Raw genomic sequence first — 17,281 nt, forward strand, 5'->3', positions numbered from 1 at the left:
CAAATGCTTATCAATAATACTCTTATGGCTAAAATGTCAACAGTTTTCATTGACTAAAATTAAAAAGCCCAGTAAGCCAAACAAAACAAAGCACAATTACAGATGTGTTTGCGAGTGTCACGCCATATGACAAGTCTTCACAGAGATATAGAAGAGACATGATGCACTGTTAGCAAAGTGGGATTTCAGAAAATGATCCACACACTGGACAAGAGGTACCAGCTATAAGAAGAACTTTTTAGAAAGAGGATTTGGAAATACCAGTTGGTCATTTAAAAAAAAAAAACACAACAGCAACAGTTTTAGTGGTTTGAGTGAACCACACTTTTATATCCAGTTTCCTTTTCAAAAGGGTTTATACAAAGTACATGTTACATCCTGCTTAAATGTCTGTTTGTTTGGACAATCTTATTTTCATGAACATTTGTATGTTCTAATTTATTTTTCTATTTTATTTAGGTGTAATATTGAGAAAATAACAAGTTTGCAGTAATGCAAAGATGTTATTATTTAATTTTGTAAAAATATTTTAATTTGAAAACACTGCATTTATAGTTGTTGTTGTTTGAGTTGAGAAATATACATTTCAGCATTATCAGTAATCTATCAATTTTACTTGATAACCAAGCAAGTTGTCACCATTTGTTTATTATATCGCAATCACAATATTAGCCTCAATAATCGCAATATGACACTTTCCCCAAATCGTGCAGCCCTAATATATATACCGGTGTGTTTATATAGTTTTGCGAAATCTGCGACACTTCTTTTCAATTATGTGGGTGCAGAATCTGTGCAAGCCTAGTTATTAGTCATATTTTAAATGTAAATGGTTTTCTATGGTCGAAACTGTTGTTGAAGGGAGTTTTGTGACTTTGAAAAGGCTGAATTATTTAGAGAGGCTGCCCAGCAACTAAAAAACCTTTCACTGAGGCATGACTGTCATGACAAGCCTCGTAAACCTTGACAAAGTTATTCAATAATGCACTACAACCAGGACCATCTCTGCCCCATCATTTGTGTATACAGCAAACTGTAAACACACAAGTGAATAAATCTGACCCTCCAGAGTTCAGTTTACTGTAGAGCAATAAATTAATTAAACTTTTTTTTTTCTTTAATAATCCCTGTTTCATTGTAAGCAGGGAACAAGCAAACCTCTGCACTAATTGTGGCAATAAATCACATGAGTGGTTGAAACTGCATTAACTTGGCAGTTATGATTCAAACCTGGTCTGTGTGTGTGGATGTCTCTCCAATGACCTTCAACATGAGGAAAACTCTTTGGAAAAACTCAATTTAAACATTTGGGCCACAGATTTCATCATCCACCCATCCGAGACCACATCTTGAGGCAAAATTGGCTAAAACTATTGTTAATGTCCTCATAAATATTCATGTGATTAGAATTCAGTCTTTACAAACTCATTAGCACTGGGTAAAATACTGTAGAAACAGTGTTTTTTCTATACTTGCTTATAGAAACACTTCCAAGCGCCCATTATCAAGTATAAAATGGCTTGAAGAGTATTTGATCATTATGTAAATCTACAAAGTTGAAAACTAAAAACTTCCTGTAACTTCAGCAGTTAGCCACTGATGGTAGATGCAGTATATATACTGTAACTAAACCATTGTGTGGGCAAAAAGCAAGTTTCTCCATTAACGGACATTCAAAAGCAGCTGTGTATTCAGACAGAATAAATGTATTTGCGAGCAAGATTTCCGTATGAAGTATGACTGTTTCATTTATTTAAAACATAATGTGACCATCACTTCGAGTAATGTTAACTACAGACCTTATTATACTCCGTCATCAAAAATCGCAATTCTAAAAACCCACTAAAAATTCTAAATCACACCGAATTAGACTTCCGGGTTGGCATTTCAATTGACATCATGACTGAACAGTTCTACAAATTATTATAGTATTTGTTTGCAGAGGTGGATTTAGGCATGGGCTGACATGGGCAGGTGCCAGGGTTGGCATATTGTGGAGGTTGGGGTGGGATCAAGGACCGATTTGTGAATGGAGAGTGAGACCGGGAGATGAGAGCAGTAAGGAGTTAAACCTGTGGGCAATTTTACTAACAGCTGTTCTGTGTTGCACTGAGAGGTGACAGAGAGATAAAAGGGAGTTGAGAGGCACAGAAGAGGAGAGGAGTGACATGCGCAATTCTGTGTGTGTGTGTGTGTGTGTGTGTGTGTGTGTGTGTGTGTGTGTGTGTGTGTGCGCGCGGCGTGCGTGCGTGCGTGCGTGCGCGCGTGCGTGCGCGTGCGTCTGTAGTTTTGTTGTCAGCTCTGAAAAGTGTAAAAAGAAATTGAATATATATGGAGAATGGAGAATTCACCTGGAACGCCACTTCCTCATTTAAGTTAAAAGAAGGAACTTATTACAATAGTGCTGAAACCCGTGAATATTTGAGGAAGAAACGCTGTCATGGAGTCCTCGCCATTAGCTAAAGTCATCAAGACACTTGTCGGCAACCACCAGACCTAACATCAAGCCCTTCTGGATTACATGTGGAGCAGCATTGGGGGGCTTATGAAGCGGGTTTCACCCAGGGCACCATACAAGCTAGAACCGCTAATGCTTGTTTGTTTGTTTGTTTGTTTGATTGAAAAAAGGCCAGTTTATTTTTATTCAAATATAATGCATTTTAAAAAAGACAGAAAAGCAGCTTTTGTGTATTACTTGAGCTCTAGTGTTACCTCCTGGTTGGGGATACTGAGGTAGCCACGGTGGGGTTTGAAGGCTTTTTGTGGTGGACGGGAGAACATCCAGTTTCTGCTGAAGCTCTGGCCAAATACAGGCTGCAGAAGGAAGTAAGGCTTCTCGGAGTAATTCATCACCACCAGAAACAGAGACACTACCACGATAAGACTGCTTACTATTACTGACTTCCTCTGTGAGGGGAGGGAGAGAAGAACAGAAAACATATCGTCATTAGCTTTTCTGTTCATGCTAATGGGACAAATAATTGACAAGCAAACAAACAGGTAACAAAATACTGTAACATTTACAGATTAACTGTAATAGTGTCAACAGTACTGTATTGTCCCTTATGTTCCCAGCATGCACAAATAAACTATGCACAAACAAATAGCATTTTTATTTTACGATTTGCTGTTGATTTAGCTATTGGAAGTGTATATTAGAGTTAAAAAGGCCTATTTATTACAAAAATCTATTTCTCAAATGGTTGTGTCTAGGGATGCACCGAAATGAAAATTCTGGGCCGAAACCGAAACCGAAAATCCAGGATGCACTTGGCCGAAAACCGAAACCGAAACCGAAATTTTTACCTATTTAAAAAAAAAAAATAATAATGTTGTGTATAATTGTATTAAAACTTTTTCATTAATTTCATGAATTTAATTAATCTGAATTGAAAAACTACAAACCAATAAAATAAATCACACTTTTATTGAAAGTAGCACAACAAAATTGGACAAAAAATATATTAAAACTATATTAAATATTCTTCTTCTTTCAGTTCTGTAAAAATCAAATTTTACAGATTTTATTAACAATTATCCAAATAATGTAAAGTTTTAGAAAACTATTATATGCAAAACAAGAGTCAAGAAATGAACTTAGCTAACATCTTTCAAAAAGTTTAAATATGCAACAGTAATTTTAATTAAAACAACAGGCAGAACACAGAATGGCAGAGGGCCTCTATTCCACTGATCTATATATAACTATAATATATAATTATATATATAGATCAGTGCTCTATTCTGTTTATGTAAATGTATGTACACTTTAAGTGAAAATGATTGTGCAAAACAGCAGTAATTGAACTAAATCCAACCTCAACTGTAAACGACAGATGTATCCTCAAGTGAAGAACAAGTGTAATGTAATTGCTATTCACATCATATTGGACCGCTTTCTATTTAAGTACAAGTGACAGGTTTCTCTTCAAGAACAACAGTTGCTAAACGTTCTGACAGTCTCTCCTGTCAGAAAGCTCATCAAGAACATGAGATGCTGCACTGAACAGTCTCTCACTCTCTGTGCTAGTGCGTGGGGCAGATAAATACCTGTGCGCAATCCGCGCAAGCAAAGGAAAGCGGTCTTTGTTTATGCGACCGTAGTCAAGGGGATTGTCGCTTCTGGAGTAGTTCAGATAAATACGTCTCAAGTTGTGGTGTAGCTGCGCTAGTTGTGACATTTTCCTGTAGAATCTCTTGCTGTATTCTGTATATATATATCTTGAAAGTTCTGCTGAATAAACACTGCAGATCGCAAATTTGATGTCCTTATCAGAAACTTTGAAGAATTTCCACACCGCTGACATGATCGGCCTTTGTTTGGTAGCGCTGTGATAAGGGCTAGATCGATCCAGATTGAAATCTGAGCACTGAGGGGCGGGGCGAGGAGGTATATATTTTTGGCCTTTTTTCTCTTTCGGCCGAAAACCGAAAGTGCTGAAAGTGCCATTTTCGGCCGAAAATTTTCGGCGGCCGAAATTTCGGTGCATCCCTAGTTGTGTCCCTCTGGAATTGTAACTGAGCTCTGCATGTGTGTGCACTACAGGCCTAAAAAAATGAAAAATGTTTTCCAAGGAATGAAAAACAAAAAATGTTTGCAGATCGTAACCGAAAACAGGAGCAAATTCCCTTTCAACTGTTCCGGAGTGAAAACTTTATATTTAAATGTTGGTAACAAGTTAATCATTTTGATTAAAAATAAAAAATAAATTCATGAAACCAAAGTCTTCATGGTTTATTACAGTACATTTTCGATGTTTTTGCTATCTCTCTGATGGGTTTGTTTTGATTATTCAGCCTAATGATGGCTTGCTTCACTGATAGTGACAGCTCTTTGGATCTCATATTGAGAGTTGACAGCAACAGATTCCAAATGCAAATAGCACACTTGAAATGAACTCTGGACCTTTTATCTGCTCCTTGTAAATGGGGTAATGAGGGAATAACACACACCTGGCCATGGAACAGCTGAGCAGCCAATTGTCCCATTACTTTTGGTCCCTTAAAAAGTGGGAGGCACATATACAAACTGTTGTAATTCCTACACCGTTCACCTGATTTGGATGTAAATACCCTCAAATTAAAGCTGAAAGTCTGCAGTTAAAGCACATCTTGTTCCTTTCATTTCAAATCCATTGTGGTGGTGTATAGAGCCAAAAAGATTAGAATTGTGTCAGTGACCCAACATTTATGGACCTGACTGTATATTTAATATTAAGAACACATTTATTGAAAAGATATACAGTCTACTATATACTTTGCTTGTAATGATTGCTGATAATTCCACCACATGGGGAAACATTTTTTTTTTTTACAGTGTACAATATCAATAATGTTGTATCAACACAAATCATTATTCTTTTCTCAATACTTATCCTAATTGTAAAAATTCACACCACATTATATATATAAATATATAATATATATAAAGTAATTCTACAGTCCTTAAAACGGATGAAACCTCACAGAAACTGAAGCTCTTTCTCCTGTTTTGGACTCAGCTGATAGCGGAGAATAATTCAAGCCAATAAATAGTTCATTTATTATATATATATATATATATATATATATATATATATATATATATATATATATATATATATATATATATATATTATAGTTCAGAATATTCTCCTCCTTCATGTTTATCTGATATGACACATTTTCCATCGAGTATTCACAAAAAACCAAATAGCTCTTAAAATGTCACATCTTTACATTCTATTTTTTATTTTCACAATGAAAGATTGGAACTGTCAAAGCTATCTCACGGACAGCTGAAAGTGCCCACAGACATAATGTGTATGAGGTTTTTATAAATAAATGAGGCACTGTGAAAAATGTGAAAAAAAGATGCAGTACATCTCGATTAAAGACTAACTGCATACAAATGAGTCTGAGACAGCTTTCAAAATGATGGACATATTAAATTTAGAGCTCAAACAGAATTAAATTATTTATCCTTTATAATAATACTGTTGTAAATGCCATGGTATGCAATATACATATTAATTCAACTTTTAAAGACCCCATGAAATAAAAATTTGAGTTTTGTGGCATTTTGACCATGTAAGCTTTGAGGTCATCAATAAGATACAATCTGACATAAAACTTGTTCACAGGTGCATTTACACGTTTTTACAAATAATTTATATTAAGAATGCCCCTTGCCCACATTATCATCTGGCACCCACTAGCAATAGCAACTAGCAAATCATTGACTACGTTGGGAATAGCATACTCCCACACTACTCTTAATGTTTCTAGTTGACCTAGTTTCAGGATGGCCTAGTGCACATTTAGAAGATGTGCATTATACAATACTTGACCTTCCATATGCATCAATTTCTATGCAAACTATCAAGAATTAAAAAATGATATAATTAATAATTCCTTACATTTATATAACACTTTTCTAGGCACTCAAAGCACTTTGCATAGTATAGGGGGACTCTCTTCAACCACAGCCTGTTTGCAGCATTCACTTGGGTGATGCGACAGCAGACAATGTGCACCAGTAATCTCACCACACCAGCTATTGGAGGAGAGGAGAGAGAAGAGGGATACAACCAATTCATGGATGGGGATTATTAGTAGGCCATGATTGAGAAGGGCCTATGGGGGAAATTTGGCCAGGAAATCAGGGTTACACCCCTACTCTTTACGAGAAGTGTCCTGTGATTTTTTTTATTAATGGTAAATGGTCTGCATTTATATCACACTTTTTTAACCTTTAAATTTAAGCTGTTTTCAAAGCGCTTTACACTGTGACTCATTCACCCATTGAAACACACTCTCACACACCAATGACGGCAGAGCTGCCATGCAAGGCACTAGCCTTCCATTGGGAGCAACTTGGGGTTCAGTGTCTTGCCCAAAGACACTTCGGCATGTGGAGTCACGTGGGCCAGGACACCATCGCAAAGAATCGAACCGCCAACCCTGCAATTAATGACCAACCTGCTCTACCATCTGAGCCACAGCCGCCCCACAATTACCACACAGTCAGGACTTCTGTTTAACGTCTTGTCCAAAAGACAGTGCCTTTTTACAGTTTAATGTCCCCATCACTATACTGGGGCATTAGGACCCACACAGACCACAGGGTGAGCACCCCCTGCTGGCCTCCCTAATACTTCTTCAGTAGCAAACTTAGTTTTCCCCCAGGAGGTCTCCCATCCAGGTACTGGCCAGGCTCAACCCTGCTTAGCTACAGTAGGCAACCAGGCAAGAGCTGCATGGTGATATGGCTGCTGAAATAGTATACAGTATATTGACTATTTATTAGTAAGGCAAATCCTTCAATATGTCTTTCTTCAACTTGTTGTTTTAATATGAAATGTGTCAACAAGAAAAAAAATGGTGTTTGCCAAACCATTTCATGGGGTCTTTAATTTCAACAGTTAAAATGGACAAATATACAATTATGTGAGGTTCAAATGCATATCTTAGATCGTAGAAAGCATGCACATCCAAACAAAGTTTTGAATCCAGGTGTTTTTGCCACACTTGTGTAAATATGTATTTATATTTTAGGTATGGTTGTATATACATTTATTTTTGTCTTCTCTTTGATATGGTCATGTGATGCTGTGATGTGATGTCTTGACTGATACACACAGGTATATATGAGTGTTTGTAAGTGTCATATTAGTCTGATAAAGAGCGTGTAGTTCGAAACATCACGTTTGCTTTTTCTGTGGTGAGCTCATTACATTTATTTAGGAGCAACAGTGGGCTGACTTTGTTGTGAGTTTTTATAGATCTTAACATCATGCTCCAGGCTGAGGCTATGTCTGTGTACCGCAATGTTTTTAGCCACTGCAGATGTTTATCCATGCAATGGAGACATATAAAGCAAAAGCCCCCTATTTTGCTGCTAAGATGTGGATGTCTATGTTCTTTGATGTGGTTTGATGGCCTGAAATTTGCCATCTAGAATAGAATCGTGTCTGGAATAATAGGGTGGTTGTCAGCAAATCTGTCTGAGCCAGTGGGGCTCAAATTTGGCACATCAAACATCTCAGGGAGAGTCTTTGGCTTTATACTTCAGAGGAAGAGATCAAACATGAATTGATACCAAAGAAATGACCATTTAAAGCTTGGACTATGATATTGCATTTCACACATTGCAGAAATGTTGCATCATTATCTAGCGATGGTCTCACATTTCTGGCTTGTCATTGAGATCAATGGTGAATGCTACAAAATTTCTGTACCGCTATAGCGTCACCAAACAGAATTGCAAAAACATTGCTTTTTGTCATACAGGCTTCCTGAACACTCCCCACATCTATCATTGGTTGGACAAACAGATTAAGAGAAGCTTAAAAGAAATGGATCCATCTTGGTTTTTTAAATGTATAAAGTAACTAAAGTGACTTTAAATTCAATTTTAATGCTGAAATCTGAAAAAGGACAAAGGTAAAAAAATGTATATCTCTGTTATATCTCACAAAAGTAGATTCTTTGCTCACTGCCTTTGTTAAAAGCTTACAATAAGATCATGGCCTGCAATTTGATTAGGTTTTGACAAGCTTTCATGAATCTGAGTCATAGGAACTCCTGTGAGACTGTGATTGAGCCCTAAAGCTCTCCAATATCCAACCAAGAGAAAGAAAGGAGGGGAAAAAAAATATCCATCTGCTTGACCTCATCTGTTCTTATGGCAAGGATGAGTATAAAGGAAATATCCAGCTACCTTGATTTCAATCTCTGGTCACAAATCTTGAAGCAATGTGTCACATTTGGGGGTGAGGTAAAGGCTTTGAGGAGAGTGAGGAAATCAGAGAAGTTCGATCAGCACAACATGACTCATCTTATCATTGTATTATCCATCAGGATAATCATCGCACAGGCCTTGTGTTCTGCACAATTTCACCCATTTCAGGGGAGAGGAATTACTCAGAAGCAGTAACAGAAAGAGGGAAGAATTGAAAGCACTAGAGAGAAAGGGAGAGAGCGAGAGAGGACAACAGCGCCATCATAGGACTATTACAATAAACTAAAAATAAAAGTGAATCGATACAGTCCAATCGTGGACAACTGGGTGACCATCAATAGAAAAACTGGTTGTACCTGGTTTAAGCTGGTCTCCCAGGCCGGCAAAGCCGGTCTTCCAGCCGAATCTCATTAATATACGTAGCTATTTGTACGTTAATATTTGTAACATTTAAACGTACATGTTTGTATATGTGGACATTTGAACAGACACTTAACGTACAATATGGACGTTTCAAAGCATCTAAAATGTAACAAATTGTATGTATTTTTGTATATTTGTAATCCATTACAAATATATTTGAATACACAAATCGATTATAAATGTATTTGCAAATCTTTACTGTTTTATGGATATTTTAGATCCCTTAACCCTCCACAACCTCCAAACATAACCACTTATGTGAGAATTTTTATTCATTATAACATTTTAAAATGTAATCTTGGTTAAAGTGATATAATCCTTTAAAACGTTGTACATGGCATCTGAAATCACACAGAACTGAATGAAACCATTAAAATGTCATATTATTATGTCAACTTTGTAAAATACATGTGATGGCATTGAACTAATCTCATTGATTATAAATTAAATGTTGTAAACTGATTAATTATATTAATTCAATATAAATCAATTTAAACAGTACACATAACATTTGTACATTTATATAGGTGTTAATAGGTAAAATGATGATGTTTACATGCTGTCAATACATCAGTAAATTAAAATTAGGCTTGCTTGAGCATTAAGTGTCGTTTCAAGTTCTGGCTTTCGTGCGTGAACTTGTTTTAACAATGCAAAATGGTATTATTAGTTAGCTGCGACATAATGTATGATGCCCAAAGGCATACGGTGTCTTATTCATTGTGAAACTTAATGGCATGAATCACACTGAAGGCCTAGACTTTAAATGCACGGCCCACCACTGGCCTCATCTGACCACATGTGATCGGATCACCTGACCAGGCAGAAATGGGCCCCGAGTTATACTTGATGGGGCAACGAGTGGAGTAACCCATATCCCACTCTGTGGCAGCGGGGGCGTGGAGAGAAAAGCGGTAAGGGCGCTCACACCTGAGCTAAATTATGTCTAACACCTGTCTCTAATTGCAGTAGCTTCAGGAGAGCGGCATAAAAAGCAGCAGCAACAGAGCCCGAGAGAGAGAGCCCGACACGAAGGCCAAGAAGCTGCTGTGTTGACTCTGTGAATAAACTATTGATTTAGAATTAAAAAGCAACCTTACCTGAAACCTGTTGCTGTTTCCGTCCCTTCCTCAGTGGAAAACTCTCACACTGGTGCCGAAACCAGGGAAAATTTTCAGGAACAGTTGTCCAAGCTATGGAACAGAGTCGCCCCATAGAGTCCTCCCAGCTGGCGGAAGTCCTCCAGTCCCTCGCTACGCTCCATCAGAGCCACCAACAATCTCTGCTTGAGCTCCGACAGGACCAGGATCGTCCGTTCTTTGAGATCATGCAGGCGCAAGCAGAGGACCGGCTTGCCATCCGGAGCCTCCTCAGCCAGGGGGCCGCTCCAGCCTCAGCCGCGACCCCGGACACCCGCGCCACACTGCCCCCACCTGCGCTACAGAAGATGGGGCCGGCAGATGATCCGGAGGCATTCCTGGACCTCTTTGAGTGCACGGCGGAAATTTGGGGTTGGCCACGCGACCAGTGGATAGCCCGCCTAGTCCCTCTCTTGTCCGGGGAAGCACAACTCGCGGCACAACAACTTCCGGCAACAAGCCTCCTGGCTTATACCGACTTGAGGAGATCCATCCTGCAACGGGTTGGTCGGAGCCCGGAAGAAAGTCGCCAGCTCTTCCGGGCCTTGAAACTGGATAAATCCGACCGCCCGTTTGCGTTCGCCCAGCGGCTCCGTGATGCCTGTCCGAGGGACTTGTCGATCAGGTGGTACTGGAGCAGTTTGTCCAGCGCTTGACCCGGAGAATGGCGGAGTGGGTCCAGTGCCACCGCCCGGCGTTGCTGGAGGAAGCCGTACGACTCGCGGAGGACCACATGGCGGCGATTCCAAGGGCGGATGAGCCCTCTCTGTCTCTCTCCCCTTCCCCTGTGTCTTCCCCTGTTTTTTTCCCCTCCCCTCTTCCCTCTCGCTCTTCTCTCTCCCCAGGGCCCGTTCCTGCCCCGCGCAGGCGTGGAGGATTCGTGAGGCCAACTTCCCGGCCGTGGGAGAACCTGCCTACCCCTTCCCCGTCCTTCAGCCGCTCTCCTCCTCAGGTGGGGGTGCCCGCCAGAACGGGTGGGGCCGTGGCGCCTGGGCCGGCCTGCTGGAGGTGCGGAGACCCGGACCACTTCCGGGATCAGTGTCCACTGATGGAAGTGGGGACTGTGGTGCGGTCTCCGATGTCCCGCAGGCTGCCCCCGATCGGGCTGGAGCGTACCGTATTCCGGTAAGGATTCAGGGGGGTACATACCAAGCATTGTTGGATACCGGCTGTAACCAGACCACCATCCACCAACGCTTGGTTCAACCCGGGGCTTTGGGCTCAGCTAAACGGGTGAGGGTGAGGTGTGTGCATGGGGATGTTCACAAGTATCCCATGGTGACTTTGGCGATCAAATTCCGGGGAGAAAAACATAGTGTGGAGGCAGCGGTTAGTTCCCGCCTCACCCATCCGCTAATCTTGGGTACTGATTGGCTGAATTTTAGAAATGTATTGGAGGGAGTTTGTGCGGATGGGTCCTGCATGAAAGTGAAGAGATGTGTGATGTGCGATGCTTTGGCGGGGGAGGTGGAGCCGGGGCCATCCTCGGCTGCTCCGAATGACGAGGGAAGGGGCGAGGTTGTCGCCCCCTCCTCTCAGGGAATTCCCGGAGGGGGACTTCCCCTTGGAGCAGTCGCGGGATGAAACCCTTAAGCACGCTTTTGACCAAGTGAGAGTAATTGATGGTCAACAACTCCGGCCGGGTGTCACCATTTCATATCCATATTTTTCGCTTATTAAAGACCGGTTGTACAGAGTGACGCAGGACGCTCAAACAAAGGAGGAGGTGACACAATTGTTGATTCCACGGAGCCGCCGGGAAATGGTTTTCCAGGCGGCTCACTATAATCCTATGGCCGGTCACCTAGGGGAAAGGAAGACACTTCTCCGTCTAATAGCCCGTTTCTATTGGCCGGGCATTGGCGGCGACGTCCGCAGGTGGTGTGCGGCGTGCCGCGAATGTCAGCTCGTAAACCCACCGGCCACCCCAAAAGCGCCATTGTCCCCTTCCATTGATCGAGGTTCCCTTCGAAAGAAATGGAATGGACCTCGTCGGGCCATTAGACCGGACGGCACGCGGACATCGCTTTGTGTTAGTCCTGGTGGATTACGCAACGCGATATCCGGAAGCAGTGCCTTTGAGCAACATCTCAGCACGTAGTGTTGCAGGGGCACTCTTCAAGATAATCTCCCGGGTGGGGGTTCCGAAAGAAATCCTCACCGACCAAGGCACTACTTTTATGTCACGAACACTTCGCGAACTTCACGAACTCTTGGGCATTAAGTCGATTCAGCACTAGCGTGTACCATCCTCAGACAGATGGACTGGTGGAACGATTTAATAAGACGCTCAAAAATATGATTCGCAAATTCATACACGAAGACGCTAGGAATTGGGATAAGTGGCTGGACCCCCTGTTATTCGCAGTACGAGAGGTCCCGCAAGCCTCCACGGGGTTCTCCCCATTTGAGCTGCTGTACGGGCGACGCCCACGCGGGGTCCTCGACGTCATCCGCGAAACTTGGGAGGAGGGACCTTCTAATAGTAAAAATGAAATTCAATACGTTCTTGATCTTCGAGCAAAGCTCCACACACTGGGGAAATTAACACAGGAGAATTTGCTCCAGGCTCAAGAACGCCAACGCCGGCTGTATGACAGGGGTGCTCAGCTACGGGAATTTGCACCGGGAGATAAGGTGCTTGTATTACTCCCAACATCGAGCTCGAAATTACTCGCCAAGTGGCAAGGACCCTTTGAGGTCACCACGGCCAGTAGGGGATCTCGATTATGAGGTTAAGCGTACCGATAGAGGCGGCGTCAAATATATCACCTCAACCTCATGAAATTGTGGAGAAGCGGCAGCCTCTGTGGCGTTAGCAACGGTAGTTCGGAGAGGGTGGAGCTCGGACCGGAGGTAAACAAAGCCTGCAATCCTAACACCCCGGTTCCTTGTGGAGACCACCTCTCACCGCGCCAACTCGCAGAGGTTTCCGAACTACAAAAGGAGTTTGCAGACGTGTTTTCTCCTCTACCGGGCCGCACAAACATCATACATCACCATACTGAGACCGAGCCGGCGTGGTGGTACGTTGCCGCCCTATCGCTTGCCCGAACATAAAAAGAAAGTAGTTTGGGAAGAATTGGATGCGATGCTTGAGATGGGAGTAATAGAAGAATCCCACAGCGATTGGTCCAGCCCGGTCGTCCTTGTTCCCAAGAGTGACGGGTCTGTACGTTTCTGTGTGGATTATAGAAAAGTCAACGCGGTGTCTAAATTTGACGCGTACCCAATGCCCCGTGTTGATGAACTGCTCGATCGGTTAGGTACTGCTCGGTTTTATTCGACCTTGGATCTAACGAAGGGTTATTGGCAGATCCCCTTGACACCAATATCCCGTGAAAAAACGGCCTTCACCACACCGTTCGGATTACACCAATTCGTGATGCTTCCTTTCGGTTTGTTCGGGGCACCAGCCACGTTTCAGCGTCTCATGGATAGGATCCTCAGACCGCATACTGCTTACGCCGCTGCCTATCTAGACGATATCATCATTTATAGCAATGATTGGCAGCGGCACATGCAACATCTGAGGGCCGTCCTGAGGTCGCTGCGGCGGGTGGGGCTCACGGCAATCCTGAAAAAGTGCACGGTTGGGCGTGTGGAGGTACGGTATCTTGGGTTCCACTTGGGTCATGGCCAGGTGCGTCCCCAAATTGACAAGACCGCGGCGATTGCGACTTGCCCTAGACCCAAGACCAAAAAGGGGGTGAGGCAGTTCCTGGGGCTGGCTGGCTATTACAGAAGATTTGTGCCTAATTATTCGGATGTCACCAGCCCGCTGACTGACCTCACTAAAAAGGGGGCTCCAGATCCGGTCCAATGGTCGGAGCAGTGCCAACAGGCGTTTACACAGATTAAAGCTGCACTTTGTGGGGGCCGCTTTTGCATGCACCTGACTTCTCTCTCCCTTTTGTTTTGCAGGCGGACGCTTCAGACAGAGGGCTGGGGGCGTACTCGCTGAGGTGGTGGAGGGAGAGGCGCCGGTGCTGTACATTAGCCGGAAGCTCTCCTTGAGGGAGACTAAGTACAGCACCGTAGAGAAGGAGTGTCTGGCCATCAAGTGGGCGGTCCTCACCCTCCGATACTACCTGCTGGGGCGGGCCTTCACCATCTGCTCGGATCATGCTCCACTGCAGTGGCTCCACCACATGAAAGATACTAACGCCCGGATCACCCGTTGGTATCTGGCCCTCCAGCCTTTTAAGTTCAAGGTGGTCCACAGACCGGGGGTGCAGATGGCTGCCGCTGACTTCCTCTCCAGAAATGGGGGGGGAGTGGTAGGCAGGCCGGATGACGCCCCGGCATGAGTCGGGCGGTGGGGGTATGTGGCAGTGGTGGCGTGGTCAAGCGCCCGTCCGGGAGAGAAAAGCAGTAAGGGCGCTCACACCTGAGCTAAATTATGTCTAACACCTGTCTCTAATTGCAGTAGCTTGAGGAGAGCGGCATAAAAAGCAGCAGCAACAGAGCCCGAGAGAGAGCCTGACACGAAGGCCAAGAAGCTGCTGTGTTGAATCTGTGAATAAACTATTGATTTAGAATTAAAAAGCAACCTTACCTGAAACCTGTTGCTGTTTCCGTCCCTTCCTCAGTGGAAAACTCTCACACACTCCATCCGAATTCTAACCCTGTCAAACACACACTCTTGTGTCCATTGTGATTATGTGTATTCATTCCAATGAAACCGTAACGGTATAGCTCAGATTTCAAAGTGTTTCACAATTCCACCTGTGAGCGACTGCTGTAAGTCTTGAAAATACTGTCCACAGACGAAAGTGCTTCCTCATTTAATAACAAAGTTTCTTTCTTTGCGTTTAAATGTCTGAACCCACTGAGCCTGTACAAAGTTCAGTATCTTTTGGAAATGAATGGAAACACAAATTTCTGGACATTTGTGAAAATAGGAACAATGTAGTGGTGCTGGGTATTACTGTTCTTCCCAATCGCCGCTGTAGTTTACCTGACTATGATGCCTTGCACACGCAGAAGTGTGAAAAGGGTCCATTGACAATAGTCAAAAGAGCCAACAGTGAAGTCTGCTATGTACATGTAAGTGGTGCTTGCCTGTGTGTTATTAGTGCATTGCTATGTGGTTGCTGAGCTAATCTAGGTTGTTGCTAGGGTGTTGCTATAGTGTTCTGGGTGGTTGCTAATTGGCGAAAGCCAAAAGAGCCCACCTCAAAGTCTTTATTATTTTCTGGTCGCTAAGATATGTCTTGTGTCACTCGTTTGATCACAGTAATAGCACACCTCTCCTCAACAACCGATCTGTAGACTAGTTACACCCAAACTTTTTGCTCAATAATATATTATACAGTATGTGAAACATTGCCCTTTCAACAGTTCCAGCTTTGCTTTTTTACAGAGTGAAGATACATTTCTTAGTGAAAATCATTGTATGTGTTATTAGTTAAATGAACATTAGGCCGTGTGCTTGTATTCAATGCACTCTCTGCAAGAAACTATTATGCTTTCAATGAATGTTCACTCCAATCTCATGGCCAGGATATAAAGAGGTACCATAAACTTCAAGGTTCCTCACCAGGACTGGACACTGAGCTGGATAAATTCTGCTTCTTTTATGAAAATTCTTTACAACCGGCTCTGACAGAGAGTTTTACAGTGCTACGCAACTGACACTGTGGCTAACAAAGCTTTCTCTGTGGAACATCTCTCTGCTCAGGGCTATTTCTAGAGCCACAACCAGTCTCATTTCAACAAGTATTGATCTGCAGTCCAGACTGAGCACTAGGCATCAAAGCAATCCCATACACTGACTAGAATCATCCTGGCAGCCTCGCAAGTATGTGTGAGAGAGTTACAGAGATAAATTGGATTTCTCCCAGATTTAAGGTGGGAAATTAAACACATCTGGAGAAGCAAAAACATGGACGGCACGCTGAGATGCATGCTAATAATGCTGATGCCTTTGTATTATCATATGTGTGAGAAATAGTGGCTTGTCTAAGTAGTCAGATTAAGATTTTCATCTGGTGGACAATACAATGAGCATAAAAATCCCACAGACACTGAAGAAGGCACTTGAAGAAGATCAGACGAGACCACCCAGAACACCTTTGCAACCCCCCAAAACATTCCAGCAGCCAACAAGAACATCCTAGCAACACCCTAGAAACCACCCATAACACTCCAGCAGCCACCCAGAACATCCTAGCAACACCCTAGCAACCACCCAGAACACCCTAATAACCACCCAAAACACTCCAGCAGCCACCCAGAACACTGCCTCACAGTTTTGCTTGGGCAAGTGTCACTCACATGTTCTTCAAAAAATTTATATTTGCCTATAGAAACTCTGTCACTATGTTGGCCTAAGCAAATACAGTATTTTTAAATGCACTTAAGTTTAAATTAATACTACACACTGATAAACACTTAATTTGTTTTAAAAGCTTACTTTGGGTAGGTTCATAATGTCAATGCATATGATCTCTGAAGACATCTAAAGAGCTCAAGTTCAACACAGAATCTATTTTCAGACCTCTTCACATCAATAACAAGCATGGAAATTACATTTGCAATGCAAAGATGCTTCATTGACAAACTGTTTCGACACCCATAGAGTGAGCCATTAAAATCCAGTTTCAGTTAATAAAGGAGTTATTTAATAGAAATATATACAGAGCATTTCTCCTATTTCCTCTCCTCTAATCTCCAGCTAATTCTCAAGAATCATTATTATTCTCAAAAGGAAACAAGACAACCAGACTCGGTAAAAAATCTCAAGTGGATTTAGTCATGTAACATCTAAGTATTTTCTCCATTACTGTCCTTTTGTACTTCAGTAAGTTTTTCATGTGTAGGCCTATGTATTTAATCAGAGTATTTTCATTTTGAGAAATATTTAGTTTTACTCCTCTTCATTCCAAAATGTAACATCTTAATTTTGACTCCACTACATTTCAGAAAACATGCTGTTCTTCGTTATTTCAGAGTGAAGAAATAAATGTTAATATAAACAAGAAATAATATTAGA

At 42.3% G+C, this 17,281-nt stretch overlaps 1 protein-coding gene across 1 annotated transcript in view; it reads right to left on the bottom strand.

Annotated features, from left to right (window-relative positions):
- LOC127649317 (alpha-N-acetylgalactosaminide alpha-2,6-sialyltransferase 3-like) overlaps positions 1 to 17,281 on the bottom strand; it is a 120,696-nt gene that overhangs the window by 80,306 nt on the left and 23,109 nt on the right. Inside the window, exon 2 of the mRNA XM_052134372.1 lies at positions 2,713 to 2,907. Within this exon, the coding sequence (XP_051990332.1) occupies positions 2,713 to 2,907 (195 nt within the window). The remainder of the gene's footprint in view (positions 1 to 2,712; positions 2,908 to 17,281) is intronic.

This window comes from Xyrauchen texanus, chromosome 9 (genome assembly GCF_025860055.1).
Source record: "Xyrauchen texanus isolate HMW12.3.18 chromosome 9, RBS_HiC_50CHRs, whole genome shotgun sequence".
Classification (NCBI taxonomy): Eukaryota; Metazoa; Chordata; class Actinopteri; order Cypriniformes; family Catostomidae; genus Xyrauchen; species Xyrauchen texanus.